General features: G+C 35.1%; 3 protein-coding genes and 1 long non-coding RNA gene across 4 annotated transcripts; 1 reads left to right on the top strand and 3 right to left on the bottom strand.

Moving 5' to 3' along the window:
* The first annotated feature begins 313 nt into the window (after positions 1–313).
* On the top strand, positions 314–1,808 carry LOC132644213 (F-box/kelch-repeat protein At3g06240-like). Its single transcript, XM_060360789.1, has one exon. The coding sequence runs from the start codon at positions 530–532 to the stop codon at positions 1,736–1,738; it is 1,209 nt and encodes a 402-aa protein (XP_060216772.1). The 5' UTR covers positions 314–529; the 3' UTR covers positions 1,739–1,808.
* An 828-nt stretch (positions 1,809–2,636) lies between these two features.
* LOC132644218 (uncharacterized) lies at positions 2,637–6,692 on the bottom strand. The gene is made up of 2 exons (XM_060360799.1): positions 6,535–6,692; positions 2,637–3,122 (listed from the first exon to the last, which is right to left on the bottom strand). Exons 1-2 carry the CDS (start codon positions 6,584–6,586, stop codon positions 2,908–2,910), a joined length of 267 nt encoding a protein of 88 aa, XP_060216782.1. The 5' UTR covers positions 6,587–6,692; the 3' UTR covers positions 2,637–2,907.
* A 1,108-nt stretch (positions 6,693–7,800) lies between these two features.
* LOC132644226 (vacuolar protein-sorting-associated protein 11 homolog) lies at positions 7,801–13,949 on the bottom strand. The gene is made up of 5 exons (XM_060360805.1): positions 13,312–13,949; positions 11,669–11,842; positions 11,236–11,559; positions 9,340–11,100; positions 7,801–8,610 (listed from the first exon to the last, which is right to left on the bottom strand). Exons 1-5 carry the CDS (start codon positions 13,525–13,527, stop codon positions 8,221–8,223), a joined length of 2,865 nt encoding a protein of 954 aa, XP_060216788.1. The 5' UTR covers positions 13,528–13,949; the 3' UTR covers positions 7,801–8,220.
* Positions 13,950–16,175: 2,226 nt separating this feature from the next.
* LOC132616184 (uncharacterized) lies at positions 16,176–17,562 on the bottom strand. The gene is made up of 2 exons (XR_009573046.1): positions 16,800–17,562; positions 16,176–16,399 (listed from the first exon to the last, which is right to left on the bottom strand). It is a non-coding gene; the product is annotated as an uncharacterized LOC132616184 (long non-coding RNA).
* Between the last annotated feature and the right edge of the window lie 4,558 nt (positions 17,563–22,120).

Genomic DNA, 22,120 nt, shown 5'->3' on the forward strand with positions numbered 1-22,120 from the left:
TTTTGGAACATCATACACATCTTTAGTTTAAGATCACAAGATTTAAAAGTCTACTTTCTTAAAAACCGCTAAGACACATGTAATGAAAAATGAAATGGAGAGTATAATAAAATAGATGATTTGGTGTGTATATATAGGTCCTGAGTGGATGAAAGTTCGTCAAAAGCCATTAGAATTTGTATAAAGTCGAAATGAAGGGCCTGGAAAGTGCTTGACTCTTCATTTTGACACAAAAACGTGTTGACTGGACAAATTGATAGAAGCATGCAATTCCATGTTTTCGTATGGAAGTGTTTCTTTCCCTTTTTATGGAGTATTAATGAATTTAAGATTGCTTCTGCATTAATTGCCTGGAAACTGCAGGATATGGACTATTCCAATGGTCAAAAAATACAATTCAAAGTATAGAATTTTCCAACTTTATTAAGCAGTATCTAGCTTTATAAGCACCCAAAAAACCATAGAGCTAGCAAATCCCACATCAAATATATATCCAACAATAACTAGAAGTGCCACCAAGGAAAAGAAAATGAGAGAAGAAACAACCACCAGTATGATGGATTTACCACTCTTAATAATGGAAAACATTCTCTCAAGACTATCACCTAAAACAATCTTCATTTGCAGGACTGTTTGCAAGTCTTGGTTAAACCTAATCTCACTGCCTGAGTTTTGCAAACTTCAACTCTCAAGATCCCCTGCCAACCTTATCATCTGCCTTTCTCATATTTCCATGAGACTCCCCTCACCAAGTGTCTTCAAATTTGTCAATTTGGAAGATACACCTTACCATCATATTCTCACTTATGAACCAAATCTTGACCTTGATATCAAACCCCACTTTCCAGATGCTGATTTCACTCCAGTTGGCTCAATCCATGGTTTAATCTGCCTATTTCACATGCCGCGTTATAGTGGTCTTGACACTGTTTATGTTTTCAATCCAACAACTCGAGAATATATCACTCTTCCTGAGGTTAAAGGGCTAAGAGAGTACCCAAATTTAGTCACTTATGGCTTCGGGTTTGATCCCCAGAGGATGGAGTACAAGGTGGTACGAATTTATCAAGTAGAAACTCGCGATCCTGAAAGAGGGACATGTTATTACACGTCCGAAGTTCAAGTGTACACTCTTGGCCAGACAGGGTCTTGGAGAAGTATAGGCTATGTCAAGCGATGTTTTGGATGTCATAGTTCAGGGGTATATTTGAAAGGAAAGCTTCATTGGTTGGTTGGAGATGGGGACGGAAATGAGTCAATTTGTTTCATTGATATGCATGAAGAAGAGTCAGGCCAATGGATTTCAGATAGACAGGATGCTGAGGTATGTCACACCTTTTCCACGGCTCCTGGATTTAACAAGGAAAACTGCCCAAATCTTCGAAGTTTGGGAGTGTTCGGAGATCATCTTTGTGTATGTGACAATAACGCAGAAAGTCAGGTTAATGTATGGATGATGAAGGAATATGGAGTGACAAGTTCTTGGAGCAAAGAAGTTGTGATAAACATAACCCCAGAATACAATTGGATTTGCTACCAAATGATACAAGTCTTGAAAGTTTTCCAAGATGGAGAGATCTTGTTTCAGTGGTGGGAAGACTACTTGTTTACATATCATCCTGAGAAGAAAATTTTGACAAAAATTGAGAATTTTAGTGGTAATTTCTGGGCTTCTACACACATCTCAAGCTTACTTTCACTCAAGAATTTTGGCAAGGAAATTGTCCACAATTTGTAATTCCTACTAGCAGCTTTGATAGAATGATGATTAGATAATTAATAAATTAATGATACTCCTGTTGTAACAAGTGGTGTAACATTTTTTTTTTTGGGGGGGTCATTGACAAATATAGTTAAAAATTTGAAATTAGCAAGAAATCAAGTAGATAAAACTCAATGATTTTCTTAAGGTACTGCGCTGATGGCTTTTGCTCAATCATGGGTTTGCTTTCTTTTACTTGTGTTTACCCATCAGTGTTGATTTGACCAATACAGTAAAAGCTTGCTTGTTAAGATTCTTTTTCTGGGGATGGTGGCGAAAAAGGAGGTAGAGGGAAAGGAGACGTGGGAATGGCAGATCGAAGGAGCTGGTGGCATGGGGCAGAATAAGGTAGGAGATGGGGACAAAAGTTTTAAGGAAAAAAAAACGAGCCTCTCACGCGCCCAGATTGGATGTATTACATTCACGGTGCTCAGCGAAAAGTGTCTAAATAGCACAGTCCCATACTTTAGGTGTCTAAATGGAACAAAATTTTAGTTAAGGTGTCTTAAGTGAAAGATGTTGTCAAGCACAGTGTCTTCCGATGAGTTCAGCCTTTGAAGAAAGTATACTATATAAAATGGGAGGACGGAGTACTATAAACACCCATGTTATCCCACTATTAACTGCAAATCCAACAGTCTAAATCAACCTTCTTCGCTGCTATTCTGTATCACCCTTGTGATCCTTGAATTTACAAATTTGTTTATCTACACAATGAGGGAGAGAAAGCACAATCTTCATATAGGCTGATACACATACAATCAAACAGACATGCCACTGATTCACAAGTACCTGCGGAAAGGAAAAGCAGAAGGAAGATGCGCCAATATCTTCTGCTTAAGGTCAAAACCTCCAACAAAATAGTGACATCCAATTAGAGAGAAAATCACAAGTGGATATTAAACCAGACACAACATTTTCAATCAGGATGATGTTTCAGTAAATTCAGAAAATATTATTAACGAACCAGGCATAGCAACATTGTCGCCAAACGGAAACAAGAAAAGCAACCACACCAGGCTAAAGCTAAAGCCCAAACTGAAAGCTATTTAATGCTCTAATTCAGTAGGTTCAAGCACATCATCTTCAGACATGGAAACTCCAGGGACAACATTATTGTGGTGGAGACGCAATAACATGATGATCTAGCCCGAAGCAGTTTTCTTTTGCTGAAAGATGACTGCATAAACTGGGACTATAACACCAATGGCGACTGCAGACCAGACACCAACAGTCATCTTCAGCTTCTGGTGTGACATCCTGTCCAAGTTGTACATGTGCTTTGCGTGAAGGTAAAAAGGTTCATCATGTCCATGACCTCCCATTCTCTTAACACCTGTTGAGTGGAACTCTCTCTTCACTGGCCAAACAATAGATTTCAATTATCAGCAAGGTCAGACTTACAAAACAAAAGCATCAACAGCGGCATCCAAGCTTTGATTTAAATGAACTCATCATTAAAAAAAAAAAAAAACAATAAGATGAAATTTCAAAACATGAATAATTAACTAAAAGAAATAAGTATTAAAGAATGTTTGAAGTGTAGCGATTAAAAAAAAGAATATTTGAAGTGTGCAAAAAGAAAGAAGTTAACATAATCAATATTTGGAAAAGCCATTCAGGCAGGCCATAGCAAAACAAACTTTCAATTGCCACACTGTTCCAATGAAAAGATTGTCAAACTGATGAAGACATGCTCATTTGATAAAGGAGGGGCTACCAGTAGGGCGTATACCAATGGGGAAGTTCCTCAAATTTTTAGAAGATTAACTAGTTAGTTTTAGAGTTTCTAATTGAATTGTTAAAAGATGCCCTACATTGCTCTCCCTCTTTGACATCAGTATATATTCATCAACTTGAAGCATATATAAGTTTTTCGCACAGACCTAAAGATATGTCCCTACATCACCAACAGATACAGAGTGTTATTCTTAATCTTTTTTGATTATCACAAACTTCACATATCTCAACCTTAGATACCACTTATAAGAGAGGGTGCTTCCACAAAAAGAACAATGCTCAGAAGTTCAACCAAACCATTTTGGCTATTTCATGCATCCAGGTTCACACTTCACAATGCTAGGTCAGTATCGTGATTTATGGGGTTAATAAAAGTCATCAGGTTGAGTAAACCTATTATGTAAAAACATTTTCTTGACAAGTTTAAGAGATGAAGCAACTTGATAATGCCAAGCATATCTCAGAAGGTGCAGGTCCAAACACCAAAAGAGTATTGAGATTTTGCTGCATTGGATATGGAGAATTTTGCTGATTGGTAACCTAAATTTGCATCAGATTAACGCAACTTTTACTTTTTTTATTTATTTTTTATTTTTTTAATAATTGAGAAATGGTCTGTGGGTTTGATGGACCAAACCCAATCAGCACACATGTTCGAACTTGGAGGAGTATAGGCCCACTCCTCCACACTGTTACTGCTTAAACCTCTTGCTAGCGGCAGGATTAAAACTGGTGATGTGCACCATCCCACACATCACCCCGAGGGCCAGATAAATGCAAAATACTGATGAACCGCCTTTAGAATTTTTGGAAGCAAATAAACGGAAAGGTAATCCCATGGGCCAAGCAAGATATCATAAAGTTCATATGGTCTAATAAGATATATACACCCCGTTCTAGAATCCATAGCCAGGTTGAGGGACTACTCTTGACCAAAATTAAGTCAAAACCCTTACCTTGGAGGTAGCTGCATTCAAGCAGAAAACAACAATAGTTATATGCACCAGGCCTCAACTTGGAATGTCAATGATAACACTCATACTTTTGTCCTTGCCAATACAGAACATACAATCATCTCAAAGAGACCAAAGTTAGAGCTATCAGAAGTTGATTTTTTGGATAAGTTGGAAGAAGAGGTGGTTACAGAGAAAAAAGAGAAGATAAAATCCACTTGTATTTGGCATGAAACTTTTTTATTGATAAGGATTTAGCATGAAACTTTTTTGATGAAATAAGATGTTGTATTAGGAAGGCATCAAGTAGATGCATGTTACATCCACAAAAGAATCATGGTTAACTCCTGAGAACAAAAACTTCAATTCTAAATCAGGGAGTTAACCAGAAAGCAAAAATATGGTCTCTAAGCCATATTGATGGAGCTAATGAAGTCTAAAAGAGGTAATATGTCATTTACACGGGATAGATTGCTCCAACTGAAAAGATTAAAAAGACAGAGAGATTTTAGACTACTGCTTGGAGTTGAGATACCATCAAAACATCTGCGGTTCCTTTCCTTCCAAATACTCCAAAAGATAGATAATATAAGAAAGCTTCTTCTACTGAGGTGCCTATGTGCTATAGCAGCAAATAAGCCAAGAAATAGAAATACTAAGGAGTATGCACTCACATGGAGCACCTTGTTTAATACCCTTAAAGTTACTTGTCACTAAATTCTACAGAAGTTTAAAGAGTGCTCCAACATAAACTGCTGAGTTATCCATGATGTCATATACCAACAGTTACTGTGCATGTGACGCGGATAGATAGGACCCCATGCCCAGATCTAAATACTATAAAGATAGGCCACTTGGGTTCGACTATAGAAGTCATGACCTCGAGAGTTTCAACTCATATTTTAGTCCAACATATTACTTTAGAAGGGAATCAGAATTAGCGCTCATTGCAGCACTGTGAAAACAGCAATCTTGCATTGTCCAGGAGGAGCAGACAGCATTGAGGGTAAAGTATAAGCTCAATATGTACCACGAGACCAGACGCAAAGATTTGCTATCAAATAGTAAAAAGAGTCACTTATTTAAAGGATGGGTTGATGGGTCAGAAGCCCACACTACCCCTCCTCTTGATCGGATTCGCTGTATTCAGGCCATTTCTCCAAAATGAATCTTTTGTCTTCAGTTACAAATTTGAGATTCTCACTTAGACAAATTTGAGATTCAGTTACCTTTGTAGTTACTTGTCCTTCGATTTCTTGTTGCTATCTGCTATCTCCGGTACATCGATTATTATACTAGTTTGCTGCATTTACTGTTACTTTTCTTCATAGTGCTTATCTATACTATTTTGCCATGACTTCTTTATTTTCTTGAATCCTTATCTAACTTTATTGTCCTGCTTTCTCTTGAGCCGAGGGTCTTTCGGAAACAACTTCCTTGCCTTCCAAGATAGGGGTAAGGTCTGCGTATACTCTACCCTCCCCAGACCCCACTTGTGGGATTACACTGGGTACATTGTTGTTGTACTTAGACTAGAAGCACTCCAAAATCTCACACTTCTAACCAACCTAAAAAGACTCACATCACTTAATGTAAGTGTAACAAAAACAACAAAATAGAAATGAACAAAGGACGGGAAGAGGTGGACAGACATTCCTAAGAACATTGAACTAAAATCCTTTTATTAGGTTGATATATCCAACCATATGAAATGATTATTTATTCTGTTCATCATGCTAAGCAAATGTATAACATATTGAACCTAAGTGTACAATAGTGGTCATTCATATGAATAAAAAAAAAACCACCCAAATACATACGGTATATGGTCTGTATAGTCAAACAGATCCACAATAAATCAAGAAAATGTCAGATTACACAGAATCCAGAAAATGGGTAGATCTAAAAAGCAATAAATACCCATCAACATACAGAAATCACAAAAAAATCAACCCAAAAAAAATGGATATGGATCAGCTATGAATCAATCCCAAACTAGCTGGGCTCATTTCATTCTTTTAAAAAATAAAAAAAAAATGTGAAGAATTACATAAAGTTTAGAAGAGATAAAAAGCTGACCGGTTTTGGAGAGAATTGATGCACACGAACGCAAGCCGTTGTTCAACGCCATCGCCGATTCTCTGCCTTTGTTTTTCCGGATTTCAATAACGAGGGTTAAACTAATGATAATGGAGACCTTTTGGTACCATTTTATACTAGTAAGTTTTATGACGGGCTACTATTGAATATACTTTTATTAGTAGTAATGTTTGATTTGTTAAACTAGAAATGACATATGACATATGAAATATAATATATAATACTCTTCGATTTATGTGAATCTATTTGATTGGGTACGAAATTTAAAAAAAAGACTTTTAAAATTATGATTTTAAATGAGTCACATATATTTTGTGTGGTTATAAATTATTGTATAAAGATAAAGTATTTTCAAATATAGAAAGAGGTCATTCTTTTTTACACGGATTAATAGGAAAATAAGTTCAAATAAATTAAAATAGAGGGAGTATATATTTGAATTTTATAATAGATGAATTTGAATCAGTTTTAATCTTTAATTATAACATTAATCTTCTTAAAGCACTTCAGGATGGAAAATCCTGTCCAACACAAGCTCCACCCAAAAGGCAAATTCCCAGTGAAATTCAAACATGCTACCTCTATTATGAAAGTTTCATGCTCAACAATTGTGCCACCCCTGCTGTCTCTCAGACCCAACTTATGAAATTATATTGAGTATGTTATTATTATAGTACTCCCTCCGTTCATTTTTACTTGTCCACTATTTCAAAAGTAGATTTTCATTTTACTTATCCACTTTCGCATATTAAGAGAAAAATAATTTATTTTTCCTGTTTTACTCTTAGCATTAATTATTCATTCTAAATCATTTTTCAAATCTATTAAGGCTATACACCAATTAATATTAGTATCATTATAAAATATACATTTCATTTATTACTTCTTAAGGAGTGTGCAAAGTCCATAGTGAACAAGTAAAAATGAAATCAACGAGGGAGTAGTTCTTAAAGCACTTAGGAGAAGAGCTTTGGAGAAAAATATCTGTCATTTTGTTGCTTTATACAGGCATTAGTCGTATTGTTGTTGTTGACTAGTAGTAGTAGTATTCCAGGATTACCTCTGTATTCCAGGATTGTTATTCCACGTTGAGTGTGTTAAGACTACAATATCGCAACCTGTGTTACAAGTAATTCCAGAATTATTATTTCATATCAAGTGTAATATAAAGACAATATCACAATTGTACTTCTACCAAATTCCAATACCCTATTTGCAATCGATGCCAGCAAAAAAAACTAACTGTGCACCTTAATTCCACCTTTTATAGTGCAAACTTTCCGCACACAGAAAATAATTTTATTTTGTTCACACAAAATTCTAACGATACTTCAATGCCGAGGTACAACAATCAAAAAGAAAACATTGCACAGCTCTACAATAACCTTAAAACAAAATCAGCAGAGAACAAAACATCATGAAAGATAAAATTCTGCCAGATACTTAAAATCTTGAGAAGCTCCTCATAATGAAATCCTCAGAGGGAAAAAGTGGCCTAAAAAACACAAACTATATCAAACAAGATGGATGACATTCTTCTGAACACGTAACTCAGTAACTTTTCTGCCTTGCATGGTCATCCAGTTTAATGAAGCATTTTCAATTCCCCTTATGGCCGAAAAGATCTCAAGAAATTTATCACACAAGAAATGTGGTGACACGATTCTAGAAATCGTTGCCGGAAGAAGCACTGTTTGATCTATGAGCTTCAGTAGGTTCATTGCTAGTTTTGCTGATAATACCCCTGCCAAAATAATCAGCAATTACAGAAAATCCATCCTTTGAGCTCTTAACCAGTTGGAAGAACTGGTCTGGATTTTTGGAACTTTGCTCCAAGCTTCTCTTTGTTTCCAAAACAGCTCTGTACTCGGGAGCACACTCGGGGCATTCTTTCTCATTGTCGCCAAGGCAGCGCTGATGAAATGAGTGCATACACATGAAGTGGACAGCAGGAAGGTCGAGTGTGAACGTGCAAGCAGTACACTTGCTAAGCTGAAAAATTCTAGCATTTGTTCTTAGATCCTGGATCTCTTTTCTCATTGTTGTTGATTCTTCCTGCAAAATGATCAGAATATTATATTTGGAATATAAAGATCTGATTATTTCTTTCTCAAAAAGGACACAGAAAAGATAAGGAGTAATTTTTCAAGTAGACTACTCGTCGTACAGGTATATGATGACAGTGACTGTCTAGCCCTAGAATGTTATATGTGATAGTTCCATTATCCACTGAAATATCAATTTGGTAAAGAAAAATCATTGAAAGAACAACACTACTATAACAATTACTGCGCCTCAGTCCCATATAAATCCTCACTGACCATATTCCCCATTAAAATTCCATCTCAGGCCAATAATATACAAACTAAAAGGAAAAAGAATAGGAAAGGAAACAGTCTCCATATTGGTTAGGCCACACACCAGTATGTCAAATAAGATGAGATGGGAACTCAGAGAATTGGGAGCCCCTTTGATATTTACTATGTTGGGATGGTATGAAACAGTCATTATGGAAGATACCAACAACAGACTCTGTTGCAACATGTACTACATGAAAAAGCTCAGATAAGTTCAATAGATGGTACGGCTCTATAATTTACGACACATCAAGAAAGAACAGTGCACTGAAGCTAAGTGACCCATAGTTATGTCACTGTACTGTAATTACCTTTTAACTATGTTAAGGAAATGACTGAAACAAGGAAGTTGGTCTACACATTGCAGGTATCCCAAAATGTACGCATACAGAAATATACAATGGAATGCGAACAGACAAGTACCAACCTGATACTTTTCCATGGCTCTGCGATCTTCTTCAATCATCTGGGACTCGTATTCTAACTTTCTAGCTATGTAATCTTTGATAACAGAGAGGGAGAGGCACGGATTTTTGGCAAGTGTCTGAAGAACAACAATGGGAGGCAAGATATCATCCCTCTCAATGTAAGTCAAGATTTCTTTGACTTCTTTTGAGCAGTCTTCTCCCAGTTCACCAAAATACTTCAACAAATCTGCCCAAAGAGAAGGGTCACCGCCCTTACCCGAATCACCCAATCTCTTACAGCATGCAATCAAACCTTCATGATCATGTACCTGCATGTAGCATGCAATAACTTCTTTGTAAAGTTTCATCTTCTCATAAAGAAACAACAGCCCTTCTTTAAAGTCATTCATCTCGCATAAAATTATGGCAAGATCAACATCATATAGGGGTTGTTCTAGTTCAGAAGGCCATGCACTCTTAAGCAAGGTCAGCCCCTTCCGACGTCGCTCTTGACGACCTTTGTCATCATTTACGTCTTTCTTGTCTGATATCGCCTTCCCATTAGATACTGCTTTGGAAGGTCTCTGTGCTAGATTATTTCCACCTTTATCTATATTAGATTGTGAAATTGATGGGAAATCCAGGTCATGAGACAAGTACAATTCCAGGAGTGTGTTATGAATTTCCACTTGAGCAGATGAATCCTTCACTTTGGTGGTATATTTTTCAAGGAACTCCAGAAGTGCATGAGGATAATGGACAAAAATGTTGAGAAAATCAATTGGAGAAGGCAACATGGAGATAAATGCACCACTTGATGCTCCCTTCCTGGACGGTTCGGATTCCTCTGTGCAAAGCCTCATGAGTATATCAACTGTTTCAGCTGGCTTATGCTCAATAAGAATTTTGCCATACTCTTTCACTGTCACCCCAGCTTGACTCAACTCAAGGCTGCTGATATATTGTAAAGCTTCTTCGTATCTTCCTAGATCTTCAAGCAAAATTTTAAGGTACCATTCATGCCTCCCAGCTTTTTTAGCAACAAACATGGCATGCTCATGATAATTGGCAGCTCTGCATACCCTTATTGCAGTTTCAACGTCAAATTTTTGTTCCCCAGGGCCATCCTCACTTTTGATGAACTCATTCAGCTTCTCAACATCTTTCAATTTGGTGTAACAATTTAATAAAAGAGTGGTATGATCTTTTGAGGCAAGCCCCTTCTCATGCAACTTTTCCAGGTAATTGGTGAGATTGTGGATTCTCTGTGCATCCAAAAATTTTTGTATGACATATGAAGGTTCTAGATGCCCAATGGTGAGTATATACTGAGCCATAGCGTCATCAAAGTCTTGTTTACTGTACAAGTGATCGCCATATTTCCTCAGCACTTCAGCAGTTGCAGCGGCATCAGCTTGTTGGCTTTGGACGAGATTTATAGCAACTGTATAAAGGTTCTTCTTGAAAAGCATATCCAACTTGCTCTCCATATCTTTCTCCCCAATGCATAAAGTTGATTTGTCCTCCAAAATAAGTATTATGTTACCCCATTCACAAAGCATCTGAGAAACTTCTTTAACCACTATACTGTGGGCAATTAACCGGTTCTTCAGGTCATAAATATTGAAAGTATTCTTTCCAGTTCTTTGATCTGCAAAAACACATAACAAGTATCCACGGAACCACCCAAGGAATTTCTTCTCTCCTTCAAAGGCCCAACAAGGACCACGACCATCAACTTCATAGAAATATATCGCCTCAGGCCGACCAATAATGAATTCCTATAAGAGGATAATATCAATAACAACAACAACATACCCAGTGAAATCCCACAAAGTGGGGTCTGGGGATAAATGACACTAAAAAATGAATTCCCATCAATAACAAAAGAAGATAAGAAAGAAATTAGCACACACCGATCGATCAGTCATTCCAACACTAGTTACACTAGATCCAATCTGATCAAGAGTCTGCCGGGTAGGTGTTTGAGTATGCATGTTGAACAAGTTCACTGTGTTTGGAGTAACAGCAAACAGCTGAAGCACCTGACCATCCACTCTGAACCCCAGACCCGTGATGGAGGATTGGCTTTTGTCTGAATGATTATCCACCTGAAGCTTAAAGCGCTTGATGCGTTCACGGGCTATATCTCCTTGAATGCAATAGATGGAACCATTGTCCAGCCCTATAACTATGAGTAATAATGGCGGAGCCTCTTCCAGAACCAAAAATGACGTAATCTGCAGTTATATGTTTTGTTCTTGCATTACTTAATCAAATGATATGCAATAAAAGAAAAGGTACACAACTAGATAAGAAAGAAGAAGCTTTATAAATACTAATATACACCTTTGCTTCGGGGAACTGGTTGGTAAATATTCGCAGTATTTGAATACAATCTGGACTTGATGTACTTGTTCCCTCGGACTCCATCTTGTCAAGATCAAAAATTTTAAGACAAACAGCTGGAGGCTGGGAAGGTATTTGCTCATCTTCTCCAACGGTCACTAAGAAATTCCTTTGCTAGTTAACAGAGAAAGAGGAAAGCTAAAGTTAGTGCATTCTGCATTATCAACTTTAAATAAGCATACTTTCAGGATTTAGTACTTTCTGGGTTTTAATCCAAATTCTGTTGATATTTACAAAAACAAGTTAACAGAATACACATAAAGCATAAAAACAAAGAGTACAGTTCTGTGGAGGCACGTGCGTCAGGTGTTCTTCCAGAAAAATTATACAGTTGTCAATTAAAAGAAAACCAGAGAAACAATACTATCAATGCAACCCCCCATCCAACTCGTTAAACAACTGAGTTAAAAGAAATTGCTGTAATAGACTTTCTAGTGTGTTCGAAGTTGAAATTTCAACTTCACATCTTTTCAAATGTCATATCTTACATGATACCTTCGGTTCCCAACATAAGGAAATCTCCACGAATAACCAAAACTCCAGTTAATTAAAACAAAATACTCAACAAAAACAAATTTTTATCAGCATTTCTTTCAACTCAAGTTCAGAGTTGAATTCCACAAAACCAAAACACAGTTGATCAAACTATCTACATAAAATTTCCAGGGTTGTGAGAACTTTCAACAAGCAGAATCAAGCAATCAATAATCTATCAGCTTCGCCTGAACACCAAACTAGTCGGGATCATTTATATGGATCTGATATGCATTTCCCTCTATTTGGACCCAAATTTATAGCAACACTACAAAAATCTGTCTTCTAAGACAAATTAAAGTAGAGGTTCTCTAATCTTACACTTGTCCATATACTAACATACAAGGTCTCCAACCAAACCGAAAATGCTCCTAACAAACACCGAACCCAATACAAATGTAACAGCAACAACAAAACCCTCAATCCTAATTAAACCCTCAATCCTAACATCCATTGTGTTCTGTTCTTAACTAAGTCTGCATTGTATTCCCTCCATTCCACTTTGTTTTGCACTATTTCCTTATTAGTCTGCTTAGAAAATCGTAACACATTTCTATATTTCCTCAATGAGAAGGTTCTATAGCCACACAAATGTTATGATATGTTTAGGATCACAATTTTCAAAAGTTTTATAGCCACACAAATGTTAGGGCATGTTTAATACAACAAGTTTTAAAAGTCTTTCATTTCTTTCTTAAACTTCTAAGTCGAGTCAAACTATACCAAACAAATTGAAATAGAGTGAGTACTAACCCCTCCGGTACAAAATAACTGTACATTTAGCCTTTACCGCACCCCTTAAAAAAAATACTAACTCCTAAAAAGAAAAAAAGGTATTTTAACTAAACTACCCTTAATTGAATAATTAATATAGTTTTTTGATTACATAAAAACTCACCTATCCAAATAGGCATAAATTTGAAAGAAAATAGAGTTAATTTCCTTCTTGATTATGTAATTGAACACTTATTCTGAACCAAAATAAAAAGACTATGGGGACACTTATTATGAAATAATTACTTGAAAAAAAAAGTAAAGAAAAATGATACCTTGAGCTGTTGAAGAAAGAGAACAGATGAAGAATGAGCTTGAAAACCATAATTAAACTTCAATCCTCTATCCAATAAAGAAGCACTGCCATCATCACAACCCAAAACAATCCTTCCTTTGCCACTTGAACAACATTGGATCTTGCCAGTTATATCATCTGCCACTTTCCCAGAATACTTCTCCTCAAAAAATTCAAACTTTCTCCACTGATACATCCTTTTGTTAGCCCCCTTAACAGCTTCTCAACTGGACTAATTTAAAGAAGCTAGAAATAATGTACATGTGTGTGATTGTGAGCCCCACTGATTAGTTTATAGCTAAAAATTCAATCTTTGTTGTTTTTTTTTGCAACTATGGTAAAGGATCAAGAATTGAAAATTTTGACCAGATTGTTTGGTTTCTTGGTATGAGATTTTTGATCTAATATTTTATGAAAAGGTCTATGACAGGATAGAAAGATGAACAATGACACCGAATTGGATTTGTCGGGTTACTTCTGACCCGTTTCTGCCTGTTTTCTATCGTTTGTTTGTGCGTTTTTTTTTTTTTTTTTAAATATATGTTGTTGAAAGCAGTGAAGTTATTTTATGGAAAATAGTGTTTATTTCAGACTTCTTTTGCGAAATTGTTGATTTTTTTTTTTTTGAGTTGAAGAGAACTGCTTTTCATTCAGAATGTTTTTTCGCTCATAAAATGCTCGCAACAATAAAACAATAATGTGTTTGTTTAGGGCTTTTCAAGAAATTTTGTCAATTTCTTCTTAAGAAATGGTTTTCTGAATAAGAGCATGATTGACCAAGCTTTTAAAACTGCTTATTTTGAGAAGTGATTTTTATAAAAATGTATTTCTAAAAAGTATTTTTGTTGAGAACTGCTTTTCATTCAAAATGTTTTTCACTAATTTGAAAAGTGTTTTGAGTCCTTTTGATATGCAGATTGTGTTTAACTAATTATGAATGAACGAATATTATTTAGATTATTTTATATAGAAGATTTTTTTTAAATATCTATTATCAAAGATTTTAGTTAAAGTTTATTGTGTCGTGATTATGTTATATTGTCTGGGCAATGGAACGTGTACTTCAATTAAGCAGTTCTGGAAGGGGGCCGCCACGTCACCACAAATGAAGTTTATTGTGCCATAGACTTCACAATCCCGATAGAATTGACGATTCTTTTCGATATACAGAGTATCTTGATACCCTTCGAGACGACATCTGTATAAGGAGGCCGAACCTGCTTCTACTCTAATTGCCACCGCCTGATGCTTTTCTGGTCCAGCATCATTCCTAAGGTGATGTCTTGGGCTGTGAAGCCATTCCCAAGGACCCGTACAAAATAAAAACAACAAAATCAAAATCAATGAAATTCATATACGTAATCCATGATAGAAATAACGCCTAATATAATAAACTTACCCACTGTTGCAGTGTTGTACGTTTTGGTGCTCAATATAATAAACTTATTTTAGTATCCATTCTTTCTCTATTGAGGACAATGTTGGTCTTCTTTTTATTAACCTGAATATATTCTGACATATCTCTTGTTAATTTTGATGTAGTATCGCTCAACACTATGATTGGGTGTTGTCAGTATTGCTTCAGCTATTGTTCGAAAATCTCCGGACCCGTCTTGACAACAACCACATTAGTTTTTTCAGTCAGCTAACTTTCACCACATAAAACTGCTAATAAATTACTATAGCAATAAACAACGACGACATTTGCTGCAAATTTCCTTGCATCGAACAATAAAAAAATTCAATCAGTTCAAGCAAACCGACACGAATATTAGCTTATCAACCTTAGTTGAAAACAGATAGGACTATTGTCATCTCCATTCTCCATATCACATAGAGTTATTTTTAACTGAGAAATTGATGTGACGTGATATGAAATAGGCTCTGATACCAAATTGATGTGAAATAGGTTCTGATACCAAATTGATGTGAATTGTGTTTAACAAAGCATAAGAGCCCTTTATATAGGACGAGTATAAATGAATGTTTACTATTTAGATTATTTTATAGAGAGGAATTATTTTAAATATCTATTATGAAAGATTTTAGTTAAAGTTTTTTCTTTTATTTAATTAAAAATTGAAAAGTACATATTAAAATTTTCAATCACTATGATTCTTTTTTTAATTAAACTTAGACCACGAGACAGAGTGTCTAGCAGCTTTTCTTATTACAGTCAAACTTCTCTATAATTACCATTCGTTATAACGGCATTTCACTATAATTGTCTGATTTTCTCCGGAACCGATTTTTCATGTTATATTTTACTTCTCTATAACAGCATTCTACCTATAAAAATAATGACATTCATTATAGCGGTACACTCTTTGTAAAATTACCTCTTTATAACAGTCATACTCTAATATTGTGCAACAATATTTTGTCAGAAATATATTATGTATAAAAATAAACATTAAAATATTTCTAGTGATCATCATTAATATCATGCACATAGTAAATTTGAAGTAAAAATATCTAAAAGGAAACAAATATATTTCTCATAAATCTGATTTAGTCTTGAATATTTTCAAAATCTCTATCTACCGATTTTGTATATATTTGATACTTATTTCCTTGATTTTGGTAGTTGTAATTAGACTATTTTAAGTTTGAAATTTTGCAAGACCAAATCTGATTATTATGTGAAATATATATTTTTTCCTTTTAATATATGCAAATAATCAAATCTTACGGTTTAATGTAGTATCAATTTAATTAACTCAATTGATAATATCTATGAATATTTGCGAAACTTTAATTTTGATATCTTCCTTTTATAATTTAAATTAATTGTGAATTTTGTAACTATAAATACAATTACATTTCTAGTCAAAAATAACAATGTCCATCACATATTCTTTATTCACGCAATATGGGGTCTAAACGTCAAGTTATTTCTCTAGAAACAAAAATGGCATTGTGTCAATACAAAGAGGACAATCCAAAAATCACACATGAACAACTGAAACAGAAATTTTCAATTAGTAGTCGTCAAGCTGTCGGGGACATCCTTAGCAAGAAGAACAAGTACACTGAGGGGGCTAAGCAAGCTGAAGCTGTTCAAAAGCCTGTTAAAAGCAAGAAATTGCGTAAATGTGCGCATCCAGAGGTATGTATCGAAAAAAATTTCCTTAAAGGAATACTAACTCCTAGAGGAAAAAAGGTATTTTGACTAAACTACCCTTAATTGAATAATTAATATAGTTTCTTGATTACATAAAAAGTCACCTATCTAAATAGGGATAAATCTGAAAGAAAATAAAGTTATTTTCCTTCTTGATTATGTAATTGAACACTTACTCCAAAATAAAAGATTAAGGGAACACTTAATATAAAATAATTACTTGAAAAAACTAAAAAAAGTAAAGAAAAATGATATCTTGAGTTGTTGAAGGAAAAGGACAGATGAAGAATGAGCTTGAAAACCATAATTAAACTTCAATCCTCTATCCAATAAAGAAGCACTACCTTCATCACAACCCAACACAATCCTTCCTTTACCACTTGAACAACATTGGATCTTACCAGTTATATCATTTGCTACTTTCCCAGAAAATTTCTCCTCAAAAAATTCAAACTTTCTCCACTGATACATCCTTTTGTCACCCCCCTTAGCAGCTTCTCATCTGGACTAATTTAAAGAAGCTAGAAATAATGTACATGTGTGTGATTGTGAACCCCACTGATTAGTATATAGCTAAAAAATTCAATCTTTATCAAGAATTGAAATTTTGACCCTTTTTGGTTGATTGATGAAATTTTTGTTAAGATTGTTTGGTTTCTTGGTATGAGATTTTTGATCTAATATTTATGAAAAGGTCGATGACAGGATGGAAAGATGAAGAAACATCCCGTATTGGATTTGTTGGGTCACTTATTTTTGTTTTCTATTGTTTGTTTGTGTGTATGTTCTTTTTTATTATTTTTTTTTTTTTTTTGAAAGAAGTGAAGTTATTTATGGAAAATTAGTGTTTATTTTGAATTCTTTTGTGAAAATCTTGATTTTTTTTTTTTTTGCTTTTTTGAGTTGAAGAGAAGTAGGCTTGTGCAAATTTCGGGTCAAAGCAATAGGGGCCAACTACGTATATATACATATTAAGAATAAATATTAATGAAACGTGTCGATAATTTTTTATTTACAAAACATAACATTACAAACCCTATACAAATACAATCAAAAAGAAAAATATTGAGCTTTCACACCAAATAAACATGTGTATCTCCTCTCCCAAAAAAATACTGAAATTTCACACCAAAATATCTCGTTTTTCCTTCTTTCTCTCCCCCAATTTCACCAAAATTCACACCAGAAAATCAAACCAAAATTCTCTTCTCATTGATTAGGGTTCAAAATACATACAGGAGATTCAAAATCAGTGTGAAGTTTGCATCAATTTCACCAATTTTGCACCTGTTTTCTGCAGTTTCTTTTTTCAATGAATCAATTGTGATTGAAAAAACGGATGATTCAACATCGATACACTTACAAATTACCAAAATACATAGTAGAATTACACAAATTTTCGCTGTAAATCTGTAGTTTAGGATGATGCTAATAATGGCAGATAGCACAATTCATTCAATAATGATACAACACAGTGGGAGATGGAACACATCAGGTGAATATACTTGAACTCCAAATACATTATGTTTGAAATTGTGTATGAAAGTTGTATGAATGTACGTACAAATATATAATTTTGATAGTGTAAATCGTGTATGAATAGTGTTATAAATGTAGTTTCTGTAGAATGGCGTGAACTGTGTATGAATAGTGTATAAAAGTTGTAAAAATTCAGCTACAAGGGTGTAAAAATTCGTGTATGAATAGTGTATAAAAATTATAAAAATCGTGTATGAATAGTTGTAAAAATCCAGAAATCCAGAAGTAGTTGTAGAATGGAAGTGATTTGATTTAGACAAATTTGTTTATTGAAGCATGTATGAATATCCTATTACAGGTAGATATGTGGATTTCAAAATCGAAGAAATCCTGTAAAATTCAAATTCGAATTATAGTGGATTGATTTCTGTAATTGCTGCTCAATTGGGGATAGATACCACACTCCAAACCATGATGATTACATACATTGTTAGTGATCAATGCCCACCAATGATTATACACAACGACATGGGCGTCCGGGTATATTTAGATTAAAAAAAAAGTATAAAGATTTCTTTAGTAGTTTTCCTTTATGTATAACATTGGAGGATAGAGAAATCGATGCAATCGAGTTTCATCATGTTGAAAGTAGTTCCAGGTCAATAAAAAGGGGTTTGGATATTCAATCTTTGTCTATGGGGAATATGATTCAACTGATTGATGTGGCTTCTAGTGAAGATGTTGAGTTACTGGATAGTTTGCAAGTGAAATAATAAGCGACCCTCGACGTGAATTTTTTGCGAACCAACAGGTTTACAAATAAAGAAACACTCTATGAAGTTATGAAGCACTTTCAATTTTGGGTGAAACAGTCTGGTTCACAAAGGTACGAATAAACATTACTATTTCTGGGTGTATGAATATTGTATGATATGTTGACACCCAATTTTGTCCCGTCTCTCTTCCAAAATACCTATTTATGTTTCTAACGTTTTATGGAATTTTTTTTTTAAAAAACAATATATATATATATATATATATATATTATTTTACTATAATTATTAGCCTTTTATCAAAGCCGGTGTTTCATTATTATATTGCAGTTATTAATTATTATTATTATTATCATCATTTTTTCGGCATTTTTACCAGCTTACGCACACACATCATATTTATTTTTTGCATAATTAAATAATAGTATTTTATTTTACTGTGGATTTTCCAAAAAATATTATTGCATGGCTATTATAGCATCATATAATTTCATTACCCGAGTCCTAATAAACACATATTTTTGTATTAGGCACCCTCAGTATATCGTCAATTAAAATGGGTCTTTTATTCAAATTTAAAAGCCAAACTATTTCTTACACTCAGTCCGCATTTGCGACTTATCAGATCCCAAATCAAAGTCCAATCAATTCATAAATATTTCTTAACCAGCCTATATTTTTTACCTTAATTTTTAGATCAGTCCGTATTATAATTTGCTAGCCCATTCTTTAATACCCGGTCTAAAAATTGACCCAGTCCATTTATGGACTGGGTCCGACCCATTTTTAAGAAAATAAGGGAAACCCTAAAAAGGGTTCCCCTTCATTTTCTTTTCGTCCCCGCCGCACCCCCACCTTTTCCCCCTTTTCTCTCCATCTCCGCCGTCTTCTCCACCTCCCCATCGTCGCCTCCACCACACCACCGTCTCCCCATCCCCTTCTCTGCCACTCCCTTTCCCTTTACCCCTAAACCCTAGCCGCCACACACACACACCCCACTGTTTTTCTCCATCCCACGCGTCTGACACCTCCACTACACCACGTTACCTCTGCCACCTCCACTTCCCACTACATCACGTTATCCTCACCATCACCCCCACCTCGTTTTGTCCCCCCACGCCTGTCCGTCGTCTTCCCCAACGCTCCCCTCTTTATTTACTTTTTATATACAAAACGAAAAGGAGAATTGGGGGATATAAATAAGAGTTTTCTGTTAATTCAAGGGGGAGATTTTTTTGGGGAGAGAAGAACACGGATGATAAAGTTTGCTTAGCGGTAGAAACCTTTTAAAGATAAAAATCGAAAAACCCCAAAGAATCTGGAATTTCGTTTTCCTTTTCTGGTCACGAAATCCCCAAGAATTAAAATTTCCAGTCACTTTAAAGGAGAAGAACAACCTTCTTTTTTCGCTCTAAAACATTTCTTGAGTTTTCAGTTGAAAAAATACTAAATCATCTTTTGTTTTGGCCCCTTGTTACCGTTGCGGGTCTGAGTGGATTCAAGCTTAGATTTCATAGTAATCGAGTGTAGATTCGAGACCTTCGCCTCATTTCGCTGCACACAAAGCAGGTAATCATTCATTTCGTTTTTTTTTTTCGCATTTTTGGTTGCTTGTGTCTGTTTCAGTTCGTTATCCTGTGATTCAGGCACGCCGTTTTAGTTAGTTTTGGTTTAGTAGTCAAGCCTGCTTTATACGCTGTTTTTTTTTAGATTATCTAGTCCTGTATATTGACTCAGTTTATCCCCATTCGATTAAAATGTGTTTTTTAGATGTTGTCATAGTCTAATGTATTTCAGTAAAGCATGATCTAGTCGCTAGTTCCGTTGGGTTTCAGCCAAACATGCCTTAAGAGTCTATTTTGGGTTGGTCTGCTTACGCCGAGAATAGATTATACATTGGTTTGGTTCTATGTCAGTCGTGATTCGTATGTTCTATTGTTAGAATTAATTAGTTATAAAATTTATGTGTCGTTTATTCTGAACCTGGCTGTAAAATACGTGTTAGTCCCCATTCTACCTGTCGCCTACGTAAATACTGTCAATATTGGTCTGGGTATTTATTTTGATGTCTTTATATGACTCATCAATGCATATGTGATTCATGAGTGCATCAAGGCTAGTCTGGGTCATCCGCAAGGGGTCTATGTAATTGTTCGATCTATCCTTACATGTCTGTTTTCTCTCTAAATGACAATCTGAGTTAGAACTGGCCCTGTATGGCATTGTCATTCAAATGCAGTCCCTTCCACCTGTTTCCTGATAGTTAATTTGTGTATGATATCTGAGAATGCCTAATCATGCATTTCACTGATAAATGAGTTTGTCTTAGGTCTAAGATGTTTTACAAGAACAGATGTTTTACAAGAACACTTTGGTTTTGGATTTCTGTTTCATCTTAAATGCTGTGTTGTTTTAAATTCTAAACATTTAAGATAAGACCATGTTTAATGGCATCACTGGTACCCTTCTGTGTTTACTAACCCCTGTAGTGTCGAAATGCATGCCTGTGCTTACATTACCCCCATGTCTTATTCTGTGTTGGATCTGTTAGTATATGTATGGGCTCTAGTATTTTTTTTTTTTTGTTTCTTATACTGACTGCATAACATGGCTATATTCAAGTTTTCAAATTGGGACTTAGATGTGTATATAGGAGTTGAAAATCAGGAGACATCTATTTGACATTTAAATGTTCACAAGTGACAGTTTATGAAGTCAAACATTTTCTCTTGGTCTAATACTATCAATGAGTATGTTTAAGACATACTCAATCTTTGTTATACTTAAACCTTCAGATAATGAGTATAAGGTTCAGATTTCAACGACACACCAGAAATAGGTTCAAAACTGATTGAATGAGGTCCTTACATGAAGACGAACTTTAAATGATCAGCTGCATGCTTATTGGGATCTATGTGCCTGCAGATCTGCATTTTTTCTTGTCTATCTTGTTCGTAAATTATGTTTGCTGTCCCTTTGATGCGTCGTCCAGTGAAATTGCATTAGCAAACAACCACGGTTTTTATACGATAGGTCGAATCCTAGCTCACTTTGTTGTTGTTCGTGCGAAATAATTAAACTTGAAAGCCATGAGGTCCTAATGATGTGTTGAATCATGTACTAGCCACGCTATTAATCTTTAACCTGTCCTTCTAAAATTTTATCTGTATATGTTTGTCCTTATTCTTTTGATTATATTCTAATCCTTTTCCTTTCGTTCTTTGCATGATCACCGCATACGAGTCCGAGGGACTCATTCTTCTTCCATACTCGGTGTTGGGCCAGAAGCCCAACGAAATCTCTTCCGCATCCAGCCCATTCGCAACAGCTTATAAATTTGCTGTTGGGCCGAGGCCAAACAACGAAACAGACCCAAAGCAGTTTAAATGGGCCTGAGCCCATCTATTTACGTT

Source organism: Lycium barbarum, chromosome 1 (assembly GCF_019175385.1).
Source record: "Lycium barbarum isolate Lr01 chromosome 1, ASM1917538v2, whole genome shotgun sequence".
In the NCBI taxonomy this organism is placed as follows: Eukaryota; Viridiplantae; Streptophyta; class Magnoliopsida; order Solanales; family Solanaceae; genus Lycium; species Lycium barbarum.